The sequence below is a fragment of the Pleurodeles waltl genome, chromosome 2_2, assembly GCF_031143425.1.
Source record: "Pleurodeles waltl isolate 20211129_DDA chromosome 2_2, aPleWal1.hap1.20221129, whole genome shotgun sequence".
In the NCBI taxonomy this organism is placed as follows: Eukaryota; Metazoa; Chordata; class Amphibia; order Caudata; family Salamandridae; genus Pleurodeles; species Pleurodeles waltl.
Window position 1 is genome coordinate 909,543,352 of NC_090439.1, and position 23,321 is coordinate 909,566,672.

At 43.9% G+C, this 23,321-nt stretch overlaps 1 protein-coding gene across 1 annotated transcript in view; it reads right to left on the reverse strand.

Moving 5' to 3' along the window:
* The window catches only part of ANGPT1 (angiopoietin 1), an 895,759-nt gene that overhangs the window by 430,955 nt on the left and 441,483 nt on the right, over positions 1 to 23,321 (reverse strand). Inside the window, exon 3 of the mRNA XM_069220619.1 lies at positions 17,384 to 17,505. Within this exon, the coding sequence (XP_069076720.1) occupies positions 17,384 to 17,505 (122 nt within the window). The remainder of the gene's footprint in view (positions 1 to 17,383; positions 17,506 to 23,321) is intronic.

Here is a 23,321-nt window from a genome sequence, read left to right on the forward strand (position 1 = left end):
ACTTGTTCGCCCTGTGCCTTGCATTGTGCTCTTGTTTTCACACACACCAGTTCAGGGATACCCAGCATTGCTGCATGGGTTTTTAGTTCTACCTCAGCCCATGCTGAGGACTCCAGGTCATTTCCAAGCAGACAGTCCACTGGGATATTTGAGGAGACCACCACCTGTTTCAGGCCATTGACCCCTCCCCATTCTAAAGTAACCATTGCCATGGGATGTACTTTTCTCTGATTGTCAGCGTTGGTGACTGTGTAAGTTTTTCCAGTCAGGTATTGGCCAGGGGAAACCAGTTTCTCTGTCACCATGGTGACACTGGCACCTGTATCCCTCAGGCCCTCTATTCTAGTCCCATTAATTAAGAGTTGCTGTCTGTATTTTTGCATGTTAGGCGGCCAGACAGCTAGTGTGGCTAAATCCACCCCACCCTCAGAAACTAGAGTAGCTTCAGTGTGGACCCTGATTTGCTCTGGGCACACTGTTGATCCCACTTGGAGACTAGCCATACCAGTGTTACCTGGATGGGAGTTTGGAGTGGAACCTTTCTTGGGACAGGCCTTGTCTCCAGTTTGGTGTCCATGCTGTTTACAGCTATGACACCAGGCCTTTTTGGGATCAAAGTTTTTACCCTTGTACCCATTGTTTTGTGAAGAGGCTCTGGGCCCACCCTCCTGTGCAGGTTTTTGGGGGCCTGTAGAAGACTCTTTACTATTTTTAGTTTTGGTTGTCTCATCACCCTTCCCCTGGGGAGTCTTTGTGACCCCTTTCTTTTGGTCACCCCCTGTTGAAGTCTTGGACACCCTTGTCTTGACCCAATGGTCTGCCTTCTTTCCCAATTCTTGGGGAGAAATTGGTCCTAGGTCTACCAGATGCTGATGCAGTTTATCATTGAAACAATTACTTAACAGGTGTTCTTTCACAAATAAATTGTACAGCCCATCATAATTACTTACACCACTGCCTTGAATCCAACCATCTAGTGTTTTCACTGAGTAGTCAACAAAGTCAACCCAGGTCTGGCTCGAGGATTTTTGAGCCCCCCTGAACCTAATCCTGTACTCCTCAGTGGAGAATCCAAAGCCCTCAATCAGGGTACCCTTCATGAGGTCATAAGATTCTGCATCTTGTCCAGAGAGTGTGAGGAGTCTATCCCTACACTTTCCTGTGAACATTTCCCAAAGGAGAGCACCCCAGTGAGATCTGTTCACTTTTCTGGTTACACAAGCCCTCTCAAAAGCTGTGAACCATTTGGTGATGTCATCACCATCTTCATATTTAGTTACAATCCCTTTGGGGATTTTCAACATGTCAGGAGAATCTCTGACCCTATTTATGTTGCTGCCACCATTGATGGGTCCTAGGCCCATCTCTTGTCTTTCCCTCTCTATGGCTAGGATCTGTCTTTCCAAAGCCAATCTTTTGGCCATCCTGGCTAACTGGATGTCCTCTTCACTGGGGCTATCCTCAGTGATTTCAGAGGTGTTGGTCTCTCCTGTGAGGGAACCTGCATCTCTGACTATTATTTTTGGAGTCAGGGTTTGAGGGACCCTGTTCTCCCTAGATAGGACTGGTAGGGGGGAATTGTCCTCCAAGTCACTATCCTCTTCCTCTGAGTTGCCACCCTCAGAGGGGTTGGCCTTTTCAAACTCTGCCAAAAGCTCCTGGAGCTGTATTTTGGTAGGTTTGGGGCCCATTGTTATTTTCTTTATTTTACAGAGTGACCTTAGCTCCCTCATCTTAAGATGGAGGTAAGGTGTGGTGTCGAGTTCCACCACAGTCACATCTGTGCTAGACATTTTGCTTCTAAAAGTTGGAATACTTTTTAAGAATCTACAACTGGTTCTAGAATCTAATTCAAACTTTTACAAACTTTTAAACTCTAAAAGAAATGCTAAACAGGATCTAACACAAGGCCCTAGCAGGTCTTTTAAGAATTTAGAAAACTTTTCAAATTGCAAAAATCAATTTCTAATGACAATTTTGGAATTTGTCGTGTGATCAGGTATTGGCTGAGTAGTCCAGCAAATGCAAAGTCTTGTACCCCACCGCTGATCCACCAATGTAGGAAGTTGGCTCTGTATGTGCTATTTCAAAGTAAGGAATAGCATGCACAGAGTCCAAGGGTTCCCCTTAGAGGTAAAATAGTGGTAAAAAGAGATAATACTAATGCTCTATTTTGTGGTAGTGTGGTCGAGCAGTAGGCTTATCCAAGGAGTAGTGTTAAGCATTTGTTGTACATACACAGACAATAAATGAGGTACACACACTCAGAGACAAATCCAGCCAATAGGTTTTTATATAGAAAAATATATTTTCTTAGTTTATTTTAAGAACCACAGGTTCAAATTCTACATGTAATATCTCATTCGAAAGGTATTGCAGGTAAGTACTTTAGGAACTTCAAATCATCAAAATTGCATGTATACTTTTCAAGTTATTCACAAATAGCTGTTTTAAAAGTGGACACAGTGCAATTTTCACAGTTCCTAGGGGAGGTAAGTATTTGTTAGTTTTACCAGGTAAGTAAGACACTTACAGGGTTCAGTTCTTGGTCCAAGGTAGCCCACCGTTGGGGGTTCAGAGCAACCCCAAAGTCACCACACCAGCAGCTCAGGGCCGGTCAGGTGCAGAGTTCAAAGTGGTGCCCAAAACGCATAGGCTAGAATGGAGAGAAGGGGGTGCCCCGGTTCCGGTCTGCTTGCAGGTAAGTACCCGCGTCTTCGGAGGGCAGACCAGGGGGGTTTTGTAGGGCACCGGGGGGGACACAAGCCCACACAGAAATTTCACCCTCAGCAGCGCGGGGGCGGCCGGGTGCAGTGTAGAAACAAGCGTCGGGTTTGCAATGTTAGTCTATGAGAGATCTCGGGATCTCTTCAGCGCTGCAGGCAGGCAAGGGGGGGATTCCTCGGGGAAACCTCCACTTGGGTAAGGGAGAGGGACTCCTGGGGGTCACTTCTCCAGTGAAAGTCCGGTCCTTCGGGTCCTGGGGGCTGCGGATGCAGGGTCTCTCCCAGGCGTCGGGACTTTAGGTTCAAGGAGTCGCGGTCAGGGGAAGCCTCGGGATTCCCTCTGCAGGCGGCGCTGTGGGGGCTCAGGGGGGACAGGTTTTGGTACTCACAGTATCAGAGTAGTCCTGGGGTCCCTCCTGAGGCGTCGGATCTCCACCAGCCGAGTCGGGGTCGCCGGGTGCAGTGTTGCAAGTCTCACGCTTCTTGCGGGGAGCTTGCAGGGTTCTTTAAAGCTGCTGGAAACAAAGTTGCAGCTTTTCTTGGAGCAGGTCCGCTGTCCTCGGGAGTTTCTTGTCTTTTCGAAGCAGGGGCAGTCCTCAGAGGATGTCGAGGTCGCTGGTCCCTTTGGAAGGCGTCGCTGGAGCAGGATCTTTGGAAGGCAGGAGACAGGCCGGTGAGTTTCTGGAGCCAAGGCAGTTGTCGTCTTCTGGTCTTCCGCTGCAGGGGTTTTCAGCTGGGCAGTCCTTCTTCTTGTAGTTGCAGGAATCTAATTTTCTAGGGTTCAGGGTAGCCCTTAAATACTAAATTTAAGGGCGTGTTTAGGTCTGGGGGGTTAGTAGCCAATGGCTACTAGCCCTGAGGGTGGGTACACCCTCTTTGTGCCTCCTCCCAAGGGGAGGGGGTCACAATCCTAACCCTATTGGGGGAATCCTCCATCTGCAAGATGGAGGATTTCTAAAAGTTAGAGTCACCTCAGCTCAGGACACCTTAGGGGCTGTCCTGACTGGTCAGTGACTCCTCCTTGTTTTTCTCATTATCTTCTCCGGCCTTGCCGCCAAAAGTGGGGCCTGGCCGGAGGGGGCGGGCAACTCCACTAGCTGGAGTGTCCTGCTGGGTTGGCACAAAGGAGGTGAGCCTTTGAGGCTCACCGCCAGGTGTGACAATTCCTGCCTGGGGGAGGTGTTAGCATCTCCACCCAGTGCAGGCTTTGTTACTGGCCTCAGAGTGACAAAGGCACTCTCCCCATGGGGCCAGCAACATGTCTCGGTTTGTGGCAGGCTGCTAGAACTAGTCAGCCTACACAGATAGTCGGTTAAGTTTCAGGGGGCACCTCTAAGGTGCCCTCTGGGGTGTATTTTACAATAAAATGTACACTGGCATCAGTGTGCATTTATTGTGCTGAGAAGTTTGATACCAAACTTCCCAGTTTTCAGTGTAGCCATTATGGTGCTGTGGAGTTCGTGTTTGACAAACTCCCAGACCATATACTCTTATGGCTACCCTGCACTTACAATGTCTAAGGTTTTGTTTAGACACTGTAGGGGTACCATGCTCATGCACTGGTACCCTCACCTATGGTATAGTGCACCCTGCCTTAGGGCTGTAAGGCCTGCTAGAGGGGTGTCTTACCTATACTGCATAGGCAGTGAGAGGCTGGCATGGCACCCTGAGGGGAGTGCCATGTCGACTTACTCGTCTTGTTCTCACTAGCACACACAAGCTGGCAAGCAGTGTGTCTGTGCTGAGTGAGAGGTCTCCAGGGTGGCATAAGACATGCTGCAGCCCTTAGAGACCTTCCTTGGCATCAGGGCCCTTGGTACTAGAAGTACCAGTTACAAGGGACTTATCTGGATGTCAGGGTCTGCCAATTGTGGATACAAAAGTACAGGTTAGGGAAAGAACACTGGTGCTGGGGCCTGGTTAGCAGGCCTCAGCACACTTTCAATTGTAAACATAGCATCAGCAAAGGCAAAAAAGTCAGGGGGCAACCATGCCAAGGAGGCATTTCCTTACAATGTCATTAACACAAACAACTGCAGAGAGAGCAGGTTATGGATCACCCATCCTAAGATTTTGTCTTGTTTCTGCATAGGCCCTCTATCTCATAACAAGTGTAACATACATTGGGAAAGAGAGTAAGTCTCACTGTTAAAACTGGATGCAGACCCATTAGGTTTGCCAATGCCTCGCCCTCCACGATTGTTGCTTTGAATCCATGTGAATGCATCATGGTCATCTTATGATGGAGTTTGAAAAAACGTTAAAAAAACTCCATTACAAGATGGCCATTTAGTATGCATGTGAGGTTTCTAATGTTAATTTGAAACGTCATTACAAATTCATCACTCTTGATAGGAGTCTAAGCTATCCGCCTATTTTGGAATGGCTTGGGTTTGCCAAAATACAAGCAAACAAGCACCAGAAAGCATGTTAGTGGTGGGTGGATGGGGGGGCACTAGGGGTCACATGCTGCATTGGGGGCTGAGCATGCTACCAAGAGACAGTGAGGGAAAGCCACACAATGATAATGGAATGTGATGGCTTTACGTACAGCCCCTAGAGTGAAGAGCAACTTTAAAAACATGCATTGTCAAAGCCAACTGCTCTGGTTTTAGTGACCTAACACATGGACACCGCATCTGTTCATGCCTGTAATTGCATGTTAGATCATAAAATCCACACATATTGGCAGATGTGCTTGTGGTAATGGTGGTGCTGGTAACAGTAAAGGTGGTGGTGGTATGGTAATTTTGATAGTGATAATCGTGGTATCATTGATAGTGTTAAAGGTGCTGGTAGTGCTAAGGGTGACAGGGGAAATGGTAATGTTGTTGTTAACGCTGGTGGGGTATGCATCCTTCCCATCTGGTAGTGGTAGTAGAGGTAATGTTACTAATCAGTGTGGTGGTGGGAGCAAGTTTAGTGTGGGTTATATTGGTGGTGTAAATAGTGGTGACAGTGGTGGTGATATTAATTGGTCGTGGTAATGGTGTTACTGGTGGTAATAGCACTGGTAATGATAACGCTGGTCTGGTAATGGGTTTAATGGTGGTGGTAATGATGGTAGTAGCAATGGTGGCCTAATGGTGGTGGTTGTAATATTAATGATGATGTTGATGGTGGTGACAGTAATGGTAGTGGTTATGGGGTGATACAGTGGGGCTGGTAATGGCAGTAGTAATAGTGGTGGTGGTTATAGTTGTGGTAATGGTGATGGAAATAGAATTGATGGTATTGATGATAGTGCTAATGGTAGCAGTGGTAGTAATGGTGTTGTTTGTAACAGTGATGGTGGTGGTGGTGATGGTGGGGGTGATAGTGATGGCACTGATGTTTAAAAATGTCTTGGTGGTAATAACTGTAGTGGCAATGCCGTAAATGGTGGTAATGGTAATGACTATGGTAATGTAATGATAGTGGTCGTAGTGCTGGTTGTTTTGGCAGTAATGGCAATTGCAATTATGCAGTGTCAATGATTATGTCCTAGGTAACTATGGTAAAAGTGGTGTTAACAATGGTGGTGATTGTAATAGTACTGATTATATAGTGTTAGTGGTAAAGGTGGGTTATTGTAATGGTATTGGCAATTGCGGTAGTAATAATGGAAATGATGGTAGTGGTAATGGTGTTGTAAATGGTAAGTGCAGTGGAGTTAATGGTAATGGTGGAGGTTGTCATATTGTTTGTAAAGGTGGTTTTGGTAAGAGTGTTTGTAATGATGGTAGTGGTAGTAATGGTAACTGTAGTAAAATTAGTGGTGACGATAATAAGGACAGAGGTTGTAATGGTGATGGTAAAAATGGTGGTGGTAGGGGTGGTAATTGTCCTAGTAGTAATAGTGGTAGTGGTAATGTGAAGGTAATGATTATGAGACTCTTGGAAATTACAATGGTGGTTTTGGGTGTAATGCTGGTAGTAATATAATGATGGTGGGAATGTAATGGCGATAATCGTTGTAGTGGTAATGCTGGCAAATTTGGTCATATTAGCCCCTTCACTGTGCAGTGAGCAAATATCCAGGTGACTGCAATGACGGCTAAGGAGAAGTAGATGTCCCTCACAATAAATATTTGAAAGATCTACTCCAATACATATTTCATGCATGAGGCAAGAGAAACAACATACAAATGTATACTATTTGCAAATATGTATGGATATGTAATATTAATTTATTTTACAATTTAACAGTCTTGTTACGTATATTAAGCCCATAACATAATAAACAGTGTAAAGACTTTTTTCACAGTTATTTAAAAACACATTTCAAATAATGATGTCATAAAATTTATCCATTCACAGACAACAGCCATCACCTTTCATTTTTTTCATTGCTGAGTCGACAAAAAAAGAAGAAGAAAAATAAAATAAAGAATAACAATAATAAAGAATACGAAGAAGATGCAGTTCATCAATTGAATTATAAGACCGATCGCAAAATTAACCTGTCTCATCAGGACAACATGCCAATATAAAACAATATTTGTCTCTGTTACATACATTGCAACTAATCTTGAAGAGACAAAAGTGAACTGTGCCACAAGTACTCAAGAAGTGTTGCATGTTTACAGAGAGGAATCTAGGGCCAGATGTAGCAAAGGTTTTTAGCTATTCTGTGTCTATGGGAAAAAGTGTTCGTACATATGGCCCCTAGTCACCCATTTCCTGTATTCATTATTCCACGTGTCATGTTATCTTAAATGCCATTTGTTACCCATACTGTCACGTCTCACGAGTGGTCCCTAGTCCCATGTCTGTGCAGAGGAGCTAAATGAAGGCCCTAAGATTAGAAAACGGCGGGAAGAGTACTGGCCAACTGCTTTTAGTTTCTTGATTCTCCCAACAGTAGTGCAGCTCAACAAGGAAGATCAAAGTTCTTCTGGGAATGTTTCTTTGAATAAAATTGCTGATGAAGCCAAGAGAATAATCAAATAAAACATTCTCAATGATACAGCAGATTTTATTATGCACACATCATTGAATAGGAAACCGATGCAGTTTTTGAAGCTAAGGTTTAGCGTGTGCGCCAGGTGGAAGTCTAGGAATCAGACACACCGCGGTGTTTTGGATGACATGGAGTTTATGCAGGAGATCGAAGTGCAAGGAAACGTCAGGCAAGAGTCCCATTGAATATATTTGCCATTCTTTTTATGTTTTCGCCAGTGACCGTTGCTCGTGCAGGAGAAGCACAATTCAGCTTCCTATTACCCACGAGAGACTTTCTGCTCCAACTGTGAGCAAAATATTACACAAACAGTCTAAGGGAAAAAACAAACATTGGGGTGATTTACAGGCATTTTGCGCTGCGTTAGCATCACAAAAGGGATGCTAACAGCACAAAATGTTTTTCCCTAATTTACTTTCCTGTGCAAAACTTGTTTTGCACTGAAAAGTACCCCAAAAGTAACGCAAAGCTGCTCAAAGCACTGTTTTGCATTACCAAGCGCTAAGGGGGCATTACATAGGTGCCATGCAACCACCCATACCTTTTGACACAAAACCCTATCTACAAACAATAGTAGACAGGGTTTTGCACCAAAAGTTTACACCATTTGAAATCTTGCGTTAAAAGGAGAAATGCTTTCATTTCTAATTTCTTTTTCAACTTTGCATAAATGCTGCACTGTGCAGCACCCATACAGTGTGTCTAAACTTAGTAGTTTGTACTGGAAGGGTCCCCTTCCAGTAGGAAACCTCTGATGACTCACACACACACCCTAGCACTACGGAGCAAAGGGGTGTGTGTGTGTCTGTCTGTGTGAGTGTGTGTCTGTGTTTGTGTGTGGCATCTGGCAGCTAAAATCAGCAGTAGGGAGAGGCGCACCATGCCTGCTTGACAATTTCATGAATCTTGGCCATTGTGTGGCATTTGCAAAATCCCATAATCTGGATTTTCACAGAATTACACTACTGTCAAATAATATTAATCTCAATTGCTAATGTTCTGGATAACGCTAACATTAAGCAAGGATGTGCATTAATATTTGTTTAATGATCCTTTGGCACTTAGATGCATACACCAAATGTTTTCTTCTGTTTTTTTTAGTAAGGGAGCTAGTTTGGAGACTACATTATTTTTGTCAGTTTTATTTGCATTCTGTTTTTCTTCAATGGAGAAGTGCCATTTTCTAAAATAGGTGTGGTTTTATAAATAGTTTTGACAGAACACAACTTGACACCGATTTCTCTAAACGGGAAAAAGCATTCGAGTAAAGGTTTTTAAACTTTCTTCACTTTGTGAATGAAGAGTTGCTGTCATGCTTTCATGTATTTGTCGCCATTACCCGCTCATGTTCTGTGCCTGAAGACAATTGGTGCATTCAATTTTACCCTATGTTTCTTTTACATGATTGAGGGCTGTGACAATTCCATAGTAGATTTGTTTCTATGTCTACAAACAATGGTAAGGTACATACTATAATAGGCCCGTATTTATACTTTTTTAGCGCCGCATTTGCGCCGCTTTTTGACGCAAAAACGGCGCAAACTTACAAAATACAATTGTATTTTGCGTCGCAATTGTATTTTGTAAGTTTGCGCCGTTTTTGCGTCAAAAAGCGGCGCAAATGAGGCGCTAAAAAAGTATAAATAATGGGCCTATGTTTTCTACGATTTCAATCAATGGTTGATTCTTGCGAATAACAATGGTATTCCAAACAATACTGAGCTTACACGCCAGTGGGGTGGTGAGTGCAAATCAATGGCACATTAGTACTTTTTTATAGGTTTCAGTGTGTGTGGGGTGAAGTAAGACTGGAAAGCAACCCTAGAGTATTCCTCAATAAGATGAAACTATTTCGTTCAGAGAATCGCCTATTCAAATTACTTTGCATATCTCACCATTAAATCTAGTCCAGACTCTTACAGATGAAGAACACATTGTGCTGAACATTCAGCATTGCCATAGTAAGTGAGTTAATATGTGTCAGAGTACAGATACTGTTGAGCGGTCTCAGAACATATTTTTTGAATTCAGCATTTACAAAGCCCACACAAGATGAATTTTTATGATGAGGACATTGATGAATGGAAGTTGTATACAGGTTATGTCATTACTTCAAGTACAAATTATCTGCCATCAAGTAAAGCAATTGTAAAATAATAATATTGAAACCAAAAGCATACTATGCTAGTTCATTTGTGTGAATGTACATTGGTTTCTAGTTCTGATCATATGTATTTTCTGTGCAAACTAAACTGGCACATCCACTGACTTTTTAGGGGCGAGCCTGCAAGTGCATGTGCTAGCTCATCCACCTTGCTTACAAGACTTCGTTGTGACAGTAAAGGGCTTGGAGCCCACCCGTCGCTTGCCATTTGTTGATTTGTGTGGCAGTTTTCTTTACAGCCTGGTAATTCAGCACTATAGGCCAAGCAACATTTCCATTACTCTGTGTGGAACACAGACCAAGCACTGCTTCATTCTGCTTAATCAGTGCCCATCCACTGCTCTTGATGTGATTGAGGTACTATTTTGTTCTTTTTAATTTTTAGTGCCCTGCAAACAGAAGGCTTGTGGCTGGCAAAAAAGTGCCTAGCAGGACAAACAAAATTGCTAAGTTTTATTTTTTTATAGCTAACTTTCTTTTATTTTTCCAAATTGTCTTTTCTCATCTTGCACTCATGTTTGCTTCTGTTTTTGCATATGGGCGCTGTTCTCCAAATATGATCATTATCTTGTTCTAAAGACTGCAAAGCAACATTGTTTCTTTACTAAGCATAATCTCTGAAATTATGCTTTAACACTAAGGGGCTTATTATGTCTTCGGCGGATGGAAAAACCCGTCTGCTGAAGTCCCAAGGGGTAGTTTGCACCCTCGCTGCCAGGCTCATAAGAAGTTTCCTGCTAGGTCAGTGGGCGGAGACACAGTTTCCGCCCACTGGCCCAGCAGGAAACGGCCTACAGCATTGTCTCCGGCTCATAATACAGCCGGAGGCAATGCTGTAGTGCATAGGGTGACGTGGTTGGCCAGAGGAGCCTCTGCACTACCCGTGCATGGGTAGTGCAGGGTCCCCCCTGGGGCATCCTACACCCCATCTCCACCAGCCTTTTCATGGCATGGTTACTGCCAGGAAACCGCTGGCAGAGAAGGGGGTCATAATACCCAGGGCAGCACTGCTTGCAGCATTGCCTTGGATGATTTGAACCGCCAGCACCGTCAGGCCGACGTTAAGTCGTATCTGGCGGTGCTAGCGGTGGGGCCGTGGTGCTACCAACGTGGTTGTAATATGGTGCTCGAACTGCCACCACTACCCTGGCAGTCTATGAGGCCCATAATCATTCAGTTCACCCTAATCCACCTTTCTCCAATCCAACCCCACTACAATCCACCTCACCTCATCCCTACACCAATCCATCCCACTCCAAACAAACCACTCACCCCAATCCAATCCACTTGAACCTATCACACTCCACTCCAGTCCTCCCAACCCACCCCAATCTAATCTACCGCACTAGAATCCCAAACAATCTGCACTACTCCAAAACAACTTTCCCCACTCCAGCCAAAACAATCTTCCCCACTCCAATCTACCCTACTCCTATCTAAACACTAAGCCCTACTCCAATCCAAAACAACATGCCCTGCTCACATCTACCCCATGCCAATCTGCCCTACTCCAGTCCAGAACAATCTGGCCCACTCCACTCACCCCACTGCAATTCAAAATAATGTGCCCCACTCCAATCCAAAACAATCTGTGCCACCCCAATCTACCTCACTCCATTCTGCCTCAAGTTAATGCAAAACAATCTGGCCTGCTCCAATCTGCCCCACTCCAATCCGACCCACTCCAAACAAAAACAATCTGTCTCCCTCAAATCCACTGCACTCCATTCTGCACCACTCCAATCAAAACAATCTGCCTCACTCCAATTCAACAAAATCTTTCCCACTCTAATCTGCCCAACTCCAGTCTTTCCCACACCAATCCAAACCAATACCCCCCACCCCAATCAAATCCACCTCACATCACCTCAATCCAATCCACCCCCTCCACACCAACACAGTCCACCCCAATTAAATCCACTCTAATCCACCCTAATACAATCTGGCCCACTCCAATCCAAAACAATCTGCCCCACACCAGCTCTACTTCAAACCACAATAATCTGTCCCACTCCAATCTGCTCCACTCAAATCCAAAACAATCTGCCTCAGTCCAATCTGTCTCACTTTAATCCAACACAACCTGCCCTACTCCAATTTGCCCCACTGCAATCTGCCCCACCTTAATCCAAAACAATCTGCCCCACTCCAACCTGCTCCACTTCAATCCCAAACAACCCACTCCAAATAAAAACATCTGCCTACTCTCATTCGCCCCACTCCTATCCAATCCACTCTGCCTCATCCCAATCCAGTCCACCCTACTTCATCCCAATTCAGCCCACTCCATACCACCACAATCCCCCTCATTACAATTCAGTCCAACACACACCAATCCAATCCACCCCACACTAATCCAATACACCCCAATACAGCACGCCCAATCTACCCCACTCCAATCCAATACACTTCATCCCAATCCAGTGGACTGTATGGGGGTGAATTGGATTGAATTGAGTTGGAGTGGTCTGGATTGGGTTGGTGTGGTGTACTGGGTGGGAGTGGGGTGGATTGGAGTGGGACAAATTGGGATGAAGCGTGGTGGATTGGGTTGAGGTAAAGTGCATTGGATTGGCTAATGGCAACACAATCTATGGGCAAAACAGCACAGCCATGGAACACATATAAAAATTTGCAAAACAAAAAGACAAAGATTAAAAAATATATATTATGGAAATAAATTCAAGGAAAGTGAATGATATATGGGTATTTAAGATAATAACAAAAATAATTATGTTGGTCATTAGGGGCCTGATTTTAACCTTGGCGGACGGCGGAGGCCGTCCGCCAAGGTTCCGCCGCCAAATGACCGCACCGCGGTCACAAGACCGCGGCGGCCATTCTAACATTTCCTCTGGGCCGGCGGGCACTCTCCAAAAGAGCGCCCGCCGGCCCAGAGGAAATGCCCCTGCAACGAGGACGCCGGCTCAGAATTGAGCCGGCGTAGTTGCAGGGGTGCAACGGGTGCAGTTTGCACCCGTTGCGTATTTCAGTGTCTGCATGGCAGACACTGAAATACTTTGCGGGGCCCTCTTACGGGGGCCCCTGCCGTGCCCATGCCATTGGCATGGGCACGGCAGGGGCCCCCAGGGGCCCCGCGGCACCCCCTACCGCCATCCTGTTCATGGCGGGTTTCCCGCCATGAACAGGATGGCGGTAGGGGCTGTCAGAATCCTCATGGTGGCGGAGCGCGCTCCGCCGCCATGAAGGATTCCCCCGAGCAGCGGTAAGTCGGCGGGAGCCCGCCGACTTGCCGCTTCTGACCGCGGCTGAACCGCTGCGGTCAGAATGCTCGTGGGAGCACCGCCAGCCTGTTGGCGGTGCTCCCGTGGTCGGTGGCCCTGGCAGCCACCGGCCGCCAGGGTCAGAATGACCCCCTATATCTCTTTTCAAATTGATACAGGCCTCAAAGGGGTGAGGGTTAGGGTACAAAATAGGGTTAGGCTAGAGGTAATGGCTAGGATCACTACCAAGAATAAAGTTAAAGTTACAGTTAGAAAGCAGTACTTTCTTGATCTTGAGTACCATCCACAAGAAAATCAGAAATCTGAATTGACTGACATTAGAAAGGAACTGTCACATTAAACGAAAGTGACAAAGCTGCCCTGATCATTTTTATATATTGGTTCCGCTGCAGATTATGAAAGTGTGTAAACCAGCACCAGTATTTCTGACCTGATTTAAATATTGGTTTGGGATATCCAGATCTGCACTAATTTAGATGAGCTGTTTACTCTTACATGTCACTGTGAGGTATTCTAAATGGATCAACCACCTCCTTGCTATTGCTCAATTGATATGTGGTACCTCTAACCCCTTTCTCAGCAACTAGATCAGTATACCATGTTTTGCAAACATGCTGATTATATCCACATCAAACCCCTCATGGAAAATTACCCCTTACAGCTTTGGATGATATAAAGTTTCCTTATTTAAATAGAGAAAAAACTGAAATCCTTACCTTTGAGGGGTAGGAGGCTTTCTTTCTTTTGTGTACCTGTCCTTTTAGTCTATGGCTTGTGTAATCTACCATCTAGTAATTTGAGATTTTGGGCATACTCTTCAATTAAAACCACCCATTTGAGCTTCAAGTTAACAACATTGTTAAAGCTGCCAATTTGCAACTCTCCAGGCTTAAATAAATACCCACTCTTCTCTAAACACATAGGCCCTCATTCTGACCTTGGCGGGCGGCGGAGGCCGCCCGCCAAAGTCCCGCCGTCAGATTACCGTTCCGCAGTCGAAAGACCGCGGCGGTAATTCTGACTTTCCCGCTGGGCTGGCGGGCGGTCGCCTTCAGACCGCCCGCCAGCCCAGCGGGAAAGAGGCTTCCACGATGAAGCCGGCTCGGAATCGAGCCGGCGGAGTGGAAGCTGTGCGACGGGTGCAGTTGCACCCGTCGCGTATTTCACTGTCTGCGCAGCAGACAGTGAAATACATGTAGGGGCCCTCTTACGGGGGCCCCTGCAATGCCCATGCCAGTGGCATGGGCACTGCAGGGGCCCCCAGGGGCCCCGCGACCCCCCCTACCGCCATCCGGATCCCAGCGGTCGGACCGCCGGGATCTGGACGGCGGTAGGGGGGGTCGGAATCCCCGCGGCGGTGCAGCAAGCTGCGCCGCCGTGGAGGATTCAATGGGGCGGCGGTACACTGGCGGGAGCCCGCCAGTGGTGCCGGTCCGACCGCGGCTTTACCGCCGCGGTCGGAATCCCCATTGGAGCACCGCCGGCCTGTCGGCGGTGCTCCCGCGGTCCTCCGCCCTGGCGGTCAAAGACCGCCAGGGTCAGAATGAGGGCCATAGTAGCTTGATACAGCAAGAAGAATTCTCATGGTGTGAGTAGACTTCTGTCATTTAAACTCACTTTTCGAAGAACTATATTGACTGGCTTCAAACAACAAGAGGGCACCTGAAGCTACAACGGCTTAACCCTGCCACACCAGAATTTAAGTCACTCTAATCTCCTCCTAACAGAGTTCCAATAACTCCAATTGGAATCTAAGATGAAATTTAAGATGTTTTTAAATTACGACCTATTGGAACAAAGATCTGTATAGAAAACATTGCTGACTTCATAATTACATCTTTACAGGAACTTTTTATGTGCATCCTTACATGTGGACCCTCAAGTGCCCTTCAATTTACAAAAATATGGCGATCCTTATTCTGGAGTGTGGGTCCATTAAACTGAGAATGCTGCTGAGCCACATCTCTAAAACCAGCCAAACTACTTATAATTCAGTAAACCTCTTACAAACTAATTATTTAGGAAATTGTGTCAGTGATGGCCTGTCTCCCTGTACCTGTGACTGGAGTATGTCAATTTCACCTCAGCCTGCTTGACATCACACTACAAGCCTGTAATTGGTTTGCTTTTATTTGTGTGGCCCATTAATGTTTATGTATACATCTGCACTTCAAAGATGACATCAGAGCCTTACAGAATACCTAAATACATAAATACGTGACTAGCTGTAAGATAAGGAATAGGAATAGGATATGTTAGGTTTAGTGTCAAATTGAAGGTTTTAGGCAGTTTCATCAATCTGACATCCACTGTCATTGTTTCTTTTTTTATAGTGTATGTGCTGCTAAATGGAGTTTTCATCATAAAGTGTTTGTCATTAAGGATTTCTCATTATTTTGTCCTTCATTTTTGCATAGTTCATTTTCACATACTCATCTTGTTTCATGTTTGCTGTTACAGCACAACCTTTGTAATCATGCTATGTTCTTCGGTATCTTGGCTCATGTCTCTACACACATCTTTATGAGGTGTGCATAATAACCAGTCAATACTACCAACACTCTGCTGCGTTCTGTATTCTCTGTAAGAGAATATAATGGAAACCAGCCTATCCTTGCTACCTTGCAATTCAGAATTCATGAAATATATAAAAATGCACATCCTTAACAAATTACTGCTACAGGACGGCTCAGGGTCGGTAAACAAAGCACTCTACTCCCTGGTTAAGGCTCCTGCTTCTACTATCCCCAGTCTGTATGAAAGTCTCACTACTTTTTTCAAATAAACATCATGAAACTTATTCTGTATAGTGCTCTACTATGCCTCAAAGCTAGGGACAAAGGGCCAGATTTACTAAAAAGTGGTGCAGCCCTTCTCCAAAATTTGCAGCTCCATGCTGTGTCACTTTAGAAACAAAGGGATGCACCATTTTGCTAAAATTTGGCTCACTCCTGTGGTTCCCCCTGCACCGGTGCTACTTTTAGCTGTCAGCACAGGCATCCTTGCACCATAGTGCAAGGGTGTGTGCGTTGAGGGGACTGCTTACTGCACATTAACAATCTACAACTGCGATTTGCCTCTGCTATGTATGCTGCACAGTGCAGCACACATAGAAGTACTGAATCATCCTTTTTGAAATATTGTTTATGTGCAGGAAGGAATGTCTTCCTGCACATAAACAATCATTTATTGCCTTTTGCTCTTTCATGAAAAGTACAAAAACAAGGCAGAATAAAAGTATTCCTCCTCGTTGCGCCATGGTACACCATCCCTGAGGTTGCGTTAGCTTTTGGCGCTGCCACAGATTTATGCCTTTTTGTAAATCTGGGACAGCATGAAAAGCAACGGGTGTTGCTGTGGAACGCCCACAGCAACACCCACTGCACGCCCTTCTGACGCAGAAAACTGGGTTGGAAGGGCCCATATTTACAAGGTGGGGTTAAGCCACAAAAAGTGGGTTACATTGCCTTGCAAATGTGGCGCACTGCACCGCGCCACAGAGCGTCACAAAAAGTGATGCTACGGTGGTGCTACGGCCTTGTAAACCTGGCCCAAAGTTCCTCATTGCAAGCTGGGTGGAACAGGGTGGAGTATTACCATCAGTCGGGGAAAGGTATTTACCTTGTGTGATAAATACCTCCTGTTCTGAGTTTTCAATTTCAAAATGAAATATACCAGGGAGAATCGCTTATACCACACAGGTTGTCCTTTTGAAACGGCCTGTCCCACCATTCTCACCCATAAATATGAAGAGGTTTGACCTACCAGAATCTATCATGGAAAAACTAAAAGGATGTATGGGCCAGATGTAGCAAGCAGTTTTGCCCATTCTGTGTCTATGGGAAAATGTGTTTGTATCATGCAGCTCGTAATTTGTATCCCTCTACAAACCTGTGCTGGCACAGATATATAAAATTAGCCCTTAGCATGCAATGAGGGCCACTGTCTATTATCTTACAAATTAATTAAAAAATTATAGAGTTATAAAATATAAAAAGGCCAAAAATATTTTGGAACATAAACGGCTAAAACTTCCTTTCATAAGCCGTTCAATTGCATCAGTAATTTCCTTGAAATGATGCCAGGTCGTGCTACTTAATTTGGTGTATACGAAAGAGCAACACTAAGAGCTGAAACAACAGCGAGTGATAGTGAAGTGACAGCATTCCACCTCCTCCACAGGCAAATTAGCCACATTTGCTGCTTGTAGGAGCAACCGCCTCAGTGGACGTCTAGTAATACTTTGCCATAAAACCCGCTCAAACGGAAGCCGCTTGATTGCGCACATTTAGAAATGCCTCCTTACCTGTTTTTGTCATGGATTTTCAGGATTTCATGCGTCTGTTGAATCAGCTGTTTTTCTAGCTTGTAGGTAGATAGCGAGTTCTCCAGCAACTGGATTTCAAGCCTTGATGTTTGATTGAGAACCTTAAATATAATCACAGTAAGAAAATGTTTCAATAGCGAGCAAGAGCTACACGTATGTTTTGCAAGAAAACTGCTTTTACACCAGACTTCAGTAGGATCATACAGTATATACTTGTGAGTTTAGGCTAACATGGATATTAATGCACCGGGGCAAATTGCATTTGAACTCACATTAGCACTAACACATATTCATGGGTTCATTTAGACCCACAAATTTGCATTCGTGCCCCTTTTAGCAATACTTCATCGCAGTTCAATGCTTCCTCTGTTTATATGGGCAGTGACCACCAGATTTTACATAGCTGCAATTTGCTACTAAAACTGTGCCCAATTGGTCATAGCAAATATAAAACAGGAGGAAATGCAGTTGCACGGGTTCATGGCTTGTTCATATTTCCTGTTTCAAGATATGCATGAGTGGGTGTCATGTGGAGGCAGAGCACGGAAGGGGTGTGTTATAGTGGAAGGAAGGCACACTCAATTTTGTCTGGGGCTTTGGACTGGGCCTGGCTGTGGGATTTCTATACTGGATGATTGTCATTAGAGTATGTGTCATTAAACCAGCATTGGATGCTGTCATATTCTCTTCGCAGTCAACCTTAGTGATGATATCACACACACTGGCAGAGAAACTGTTGGTGACCATTGGAAGAACCCACCTACAAAGGTGAAAGCTTGACAGGATGATAGGTACCACACAAGTACGGGTGGCAACCTGTGACCATATGGAGGCAAATATTGGGCCAAAGACTCACAACTGGGTTTTGTAGGAAATGTGGCTCTGTGCTATGGGAGTCTGGGTCACTAAATGCTTCATGTGGCCCAGACCATATTAGCAGCCCCTCTGATGCCAGATGGTTTGCATGGCCAGTGTTGTACCACAAATAATATGTTAAATACCTGAGTAAAACACTGAGGAATAATCTTTCGCCTTGTTGTTTTTGAGTGGGATACAATTGCATTGTGGATTCCCATACAGTACCAGTTCTGTGTATTGGTGTGAGTGGGGTTCTGAGAATAGGGAAAGGATGCACAAATGCTTTCTGTGCTGTGTGTGACAGCAGCTTGCACTTCTGATGGCTATGTGTTACCTGTTGTGAGATGACATTGAAGTTAGCCCATATGGGGCCCATGAAGGGATTGGGGGCGCCTGAAGAGGTGGGAACCCCATGTGGTGCAGTGGCTGCAAGGGCTTGTGTTATGCCCCTGGAGCTCGCAGAGAAAAAGAACAAGATCCTTGTGATGAACAAAAGGTGGGGACAGACAACAGACTACAACCCCAAAGAGCAGAACACCAAGGACTCAAATTTTCATGGAAGGTTACAATGCCCTGTAAATAGGAGAAAGGGAGTGAATAAATTTCATTATTTAGAAGATACATTAAAAAAACTGAAAGCAGTACAAAATAGGAATTTAAGTAAACTGCTGCCGATATGGCAAGATAACCTCAGTGAATAGGAGACTGAATACGTGTGGACTACAGTGTGAAGAATTTGCTAAATGGATTAAAAGTACTGGCCAGATTCACGGTATGATGAACATGAAATTGACAAGACTCCAGAGAAGTAAGCAGAACCACAGAGTTACAAGCGAGGACCTGATGAAAAGATCTGGTCCTTATGCTCAAAGCAGGAGTGCAAAGTAGAGGTAGATTAGACAAAAAGTGGGAGATTGCTGCTGAGAAAAGAGACATGCAGGAATAAAAAGCAGAATCACAAATAGGTTAAAGTTGCTTGAGGGGGTGAGGGGCACCAACATAGCAATTTTGTGAAGTTATCTGTGCTTTTCTGAATCCTACTGGAAATTCCCATCAGGAATTCATCATATTTATCCTTGTTTCGTAGTGTCTTGCAGTAATACATTTTAGTTCTATTGCTGGAGCCTCTGTATTTACATGGCCAGACATAGTTGAGGTATGTGGTGCAGGGCCATTCCAAGGTAAGGCCAATGCATGATTGTGTTCACCTTCTGCAGGAGGTCAATGGTTTTGCAGGATCTGTGTGATAGCCATAGCTCTGATAGTACAGTTTGTTGTTCTTTTGAATTCCCAATACTCGATTAGATGACCTTGGACATCAAGGGGCATATTTACTTACTTTCACACAATGCAGGGCAGCAAACAAAGTTGTTTGAAAGGAAGACAGCAGAAAAGGGCCATATTTACTAAAGTATGGCACATTTCTGCTGCCTCTTACTATTGGTGCACTGTGTGCTGCCTAGAACCCACAGAGGAAACCTTGCCCATGGTGCAATGGTGTCTGCATTACAGATAGGATTGTTTTTTGCAGGAAGGGATACCTCCTTGTTAAACCTGCTTCATGGAGGCATGCTTTTTACGTTTAGCCTGTCTGCTCTGTGCCAACTACCAGAGGGTGAGCACAGGTAAATGGTTAGTGTGTAACTTACTTGCCCTGACTAGGATTGTGGTCCTTACTTGGACAGAGTGCAAACCTCTGCCAACTATAGACCCAATTTATAACAGGCATACAGTAGAATAGCGAAAGGTGGAGTAGTGTACAGTGACATGTCATACAGTGGAGTGGCGTTCACTAGAGTGGCGTAGACTTTACACACCACAGTCAATCTGGGATTGGGTGAAAAATCCATCGGTGGTTGCATAGGAATGCCCATGCTCCTTCCATGCAACGCCTCCCCAACGCAGAGCAATGCAAAGCAGTGCAATGCACTGCTCTACATACTTTGTATTTACTAAGTTACGGAAAGCCATGCAAAAGAGCTTTGCATGGCTTAGTAAATACCAAAAAGGATTTTGTGTCGGACTGCACCATAAAAGTTTGCAACCCCAATGCAAAACCTTAGTAAATCGGCCCTCAAATGTTCAACAGCACAAAGAAAAATTAAAGGAAATTCAGTGGCCTTATAGGCAGCCACAACCAGACATCACAAAAGATTTGAATTTTTAATACAGACACTGATTAAGAATCAAAAAGGTAACGTATTTGTAGAAGCACAGTCTTCTTTAATGAATAGTTAACACTACATTACACAGCTTACGATGCTTTATTGCTCAGAAAGCTCAGATGATATGCCCAAAGGAAAAAAAATATTTGAAAATGGCAAAGATTTGAAAACATAGAAAGAACGTGAATGTAGCCACTGAAAAAAGGAGTTAAAAAATTGACATTCAAAAGTGTAAAGAAACACATTTTTTGTAAATAAAAACTTTCAGCACTGAAGCTCTTAAAATAATTAATATTTTAAGTGTCTCGATGGATATCGATCAGGTGTCTGTACTTTTTAATAGTAGTATATTAAGTGTAGGATAATAAACTATGGGGCAAGATAAGCTATAAACCCTAATTCCCCTCAAGTTACATTTTGAGATGTGTTTTGGCCCCATCCCTAATAAAATAGGAACTATGGACCTGATTTATCCTTTTTTAGTGCTGCATTTGCGTCATTTTTTATGCAAAAACGGCGCAAAATTACAAAATTCCATTATATTTTGTGTAGAAAAATGACACAAATGCGGTACTAAAAAAGTATAAATCGGGCCCTTTGTGTATTACAGAGTGAAGGAGATATTCAGCACATCCGATTTACCCTCTTATCCTCTTCAACACTATAGTCTACTCTTGTGTTCATCCACTGTGGAATCTTAAAACATAGTGGAGGAGGCCCAGGAAAAAAAACAAAAAACAATCATTTATCTTTTATATAACATTCCATGAGTGCCAGTGGAGAAGAGAACAAAAGCATGTATTCTTTACTGAGTTTTGTATTACACTGCAAAATGTGATGCGCCACTTGACAAAAACATCATTTTTCTGTAGTAATAAATCCTCAGTCCAAACGTTTATTCATATCACAGCACACAAAGAAAGAGAGTACGATCCTGTATTATAAACCTAAGTGTGGTTCGAGCTGATTTTTTATGTCTAACTTGACAGCACAGCTGTCACTGACCTTAGGGGATCAACAGAAAGTCCACATAGTATTAACCTTGGTTACAGCATTTAATTGGGCAGATGTTCTGTGCTTCTACTGAAAAAGATTGCATGTACTTGACTTTTATTCTCAGTACAGCAAGACTAAGTTGGTTATGGTGGCAAGCCAATGATCAGGGCTAAAAGGCCTCGGTTTTTCATGAAACGTTAAGTTAAGGGCTGTAGGCCTGCTATATTTATGACAAAAATCATATGTTTGTGCCACTATTGATTTTGAGTGGATAGTTATTACTCTTTATTGAAGGTTATCAAGGTAGACCAGAATTTTAGTATTTGTCATCCCCTCTAACAAACTATGGGGGTAGAAGACTTGTATTGTGATAATCCTTGTTAGACTCAATTAGAAGATATTGGATTTTGCTTTGGCAACTGTCATTTTGTATATGCCTCAAATGTCAAAAATCTACTAAGGGGAATAAGAGATGTGACTTTTTATGTTCATGGCTCAGAGGAAAAGAACACCTCTCCACACCCAGGGCGATTGCCTCAGGTCTGGGAGCCACTTCACACCTAATCAAGGAGCCTTCCAGCTCCTGGTATGATGTTGGAAGCTCAGGCAAATTAGTTTCTATGGGCTTTAGGCAGGCTAAATGTAACATTTTTTTTAAAGTACCTTTACCAAAATATGTTACAAATCTGACTTTACCAATGGATTGGATTTGTAATAAGTATTTTAAAGATCCAAGAACTAATGTTTTATCTGGTTTCCAAGCTACTAACCTTGCTACAGTGAAAATATCTTTTTAGGCCTTTTCACAATTAGGGCATGTTTTGCTTTAAACTTTTACATGTACGATTCTAAAATACCATGTATCCTGCCTTATGGGCACTTATGACATTATTATTTGTTACAGGTGGAATTTGAAGTTTAAACCTGCGCTGCCAGGCTACTGGTGGCAGACCTGCAGTCATGTTTTGCATCGTCACTTTAGTGGAGGTACAATATGTGCTGCAGTCAACTGGTGGCATTTAACCAATAGGCCCTGGATACAATTGGAACATGCTTAAGGGGTCGGAGAACATACACTGGATACTGGCCAGCAGTATTCCTGCATGCAGAGTCCAAACATCAGCATGGAGAAATAAGTCAACCAACCCCTTTCTGCCACTGGCTCTCTTTCCCTGTGAGTGATGGCATCTGTTTGGTTACAAGTGCATATCTATCCGAAAAGAAGGTTACTTCATTTCACAGGGCTTCATTTGCAGGGCTGGTGGGCCAGTCCATTTGTTTCCTATTTTCCTTTTAGAGGTCCTATTCATTCCTTTCCTATTCCTATTCCATTTTAGAGCATATCTGAGCTCCTCAGGCAGTCTAATGCGCCTCTTGCTTGTCACTCATTTCCCCCCCAGTGCACTGCATGCTACAGCAATACTGCCTCTAAATCAGGTGACCATAACAGAATAGTATTGTTTTTAGTGTACCATTGTTATACCATTTCAAAATGGCCTACATATTGGTTCTAAACATAGCATTCAGGCTGGATTTGTTAAAAGAATGACACACTATATATCTAATATTTTTGCAGGATGATAACATGTTGCTATGTTTAATTTTATATTTTATTGCAGGGATATTTTATTGCAGGCTATACCCACCATGTTTATGCAGCAGCATGCTTTCTTTTTTCCACCTTTATTCTATACATTTATCTTGCATATGTTGTTTAGTCTGTGTGTGTGTTTTATTGTTGTTTAAGTGGGTGGTTGCGAGAATGAGTACGTTGCACAATGAATGTATGAGAGTAAAAATTAGTGATGTAATCCATATAAAATGATTATTGAGTGTCTAATCCATCACAGGCAGATTAAATGTTCCTCATAGAATATTAGAAGAACAAGGAGTAATAA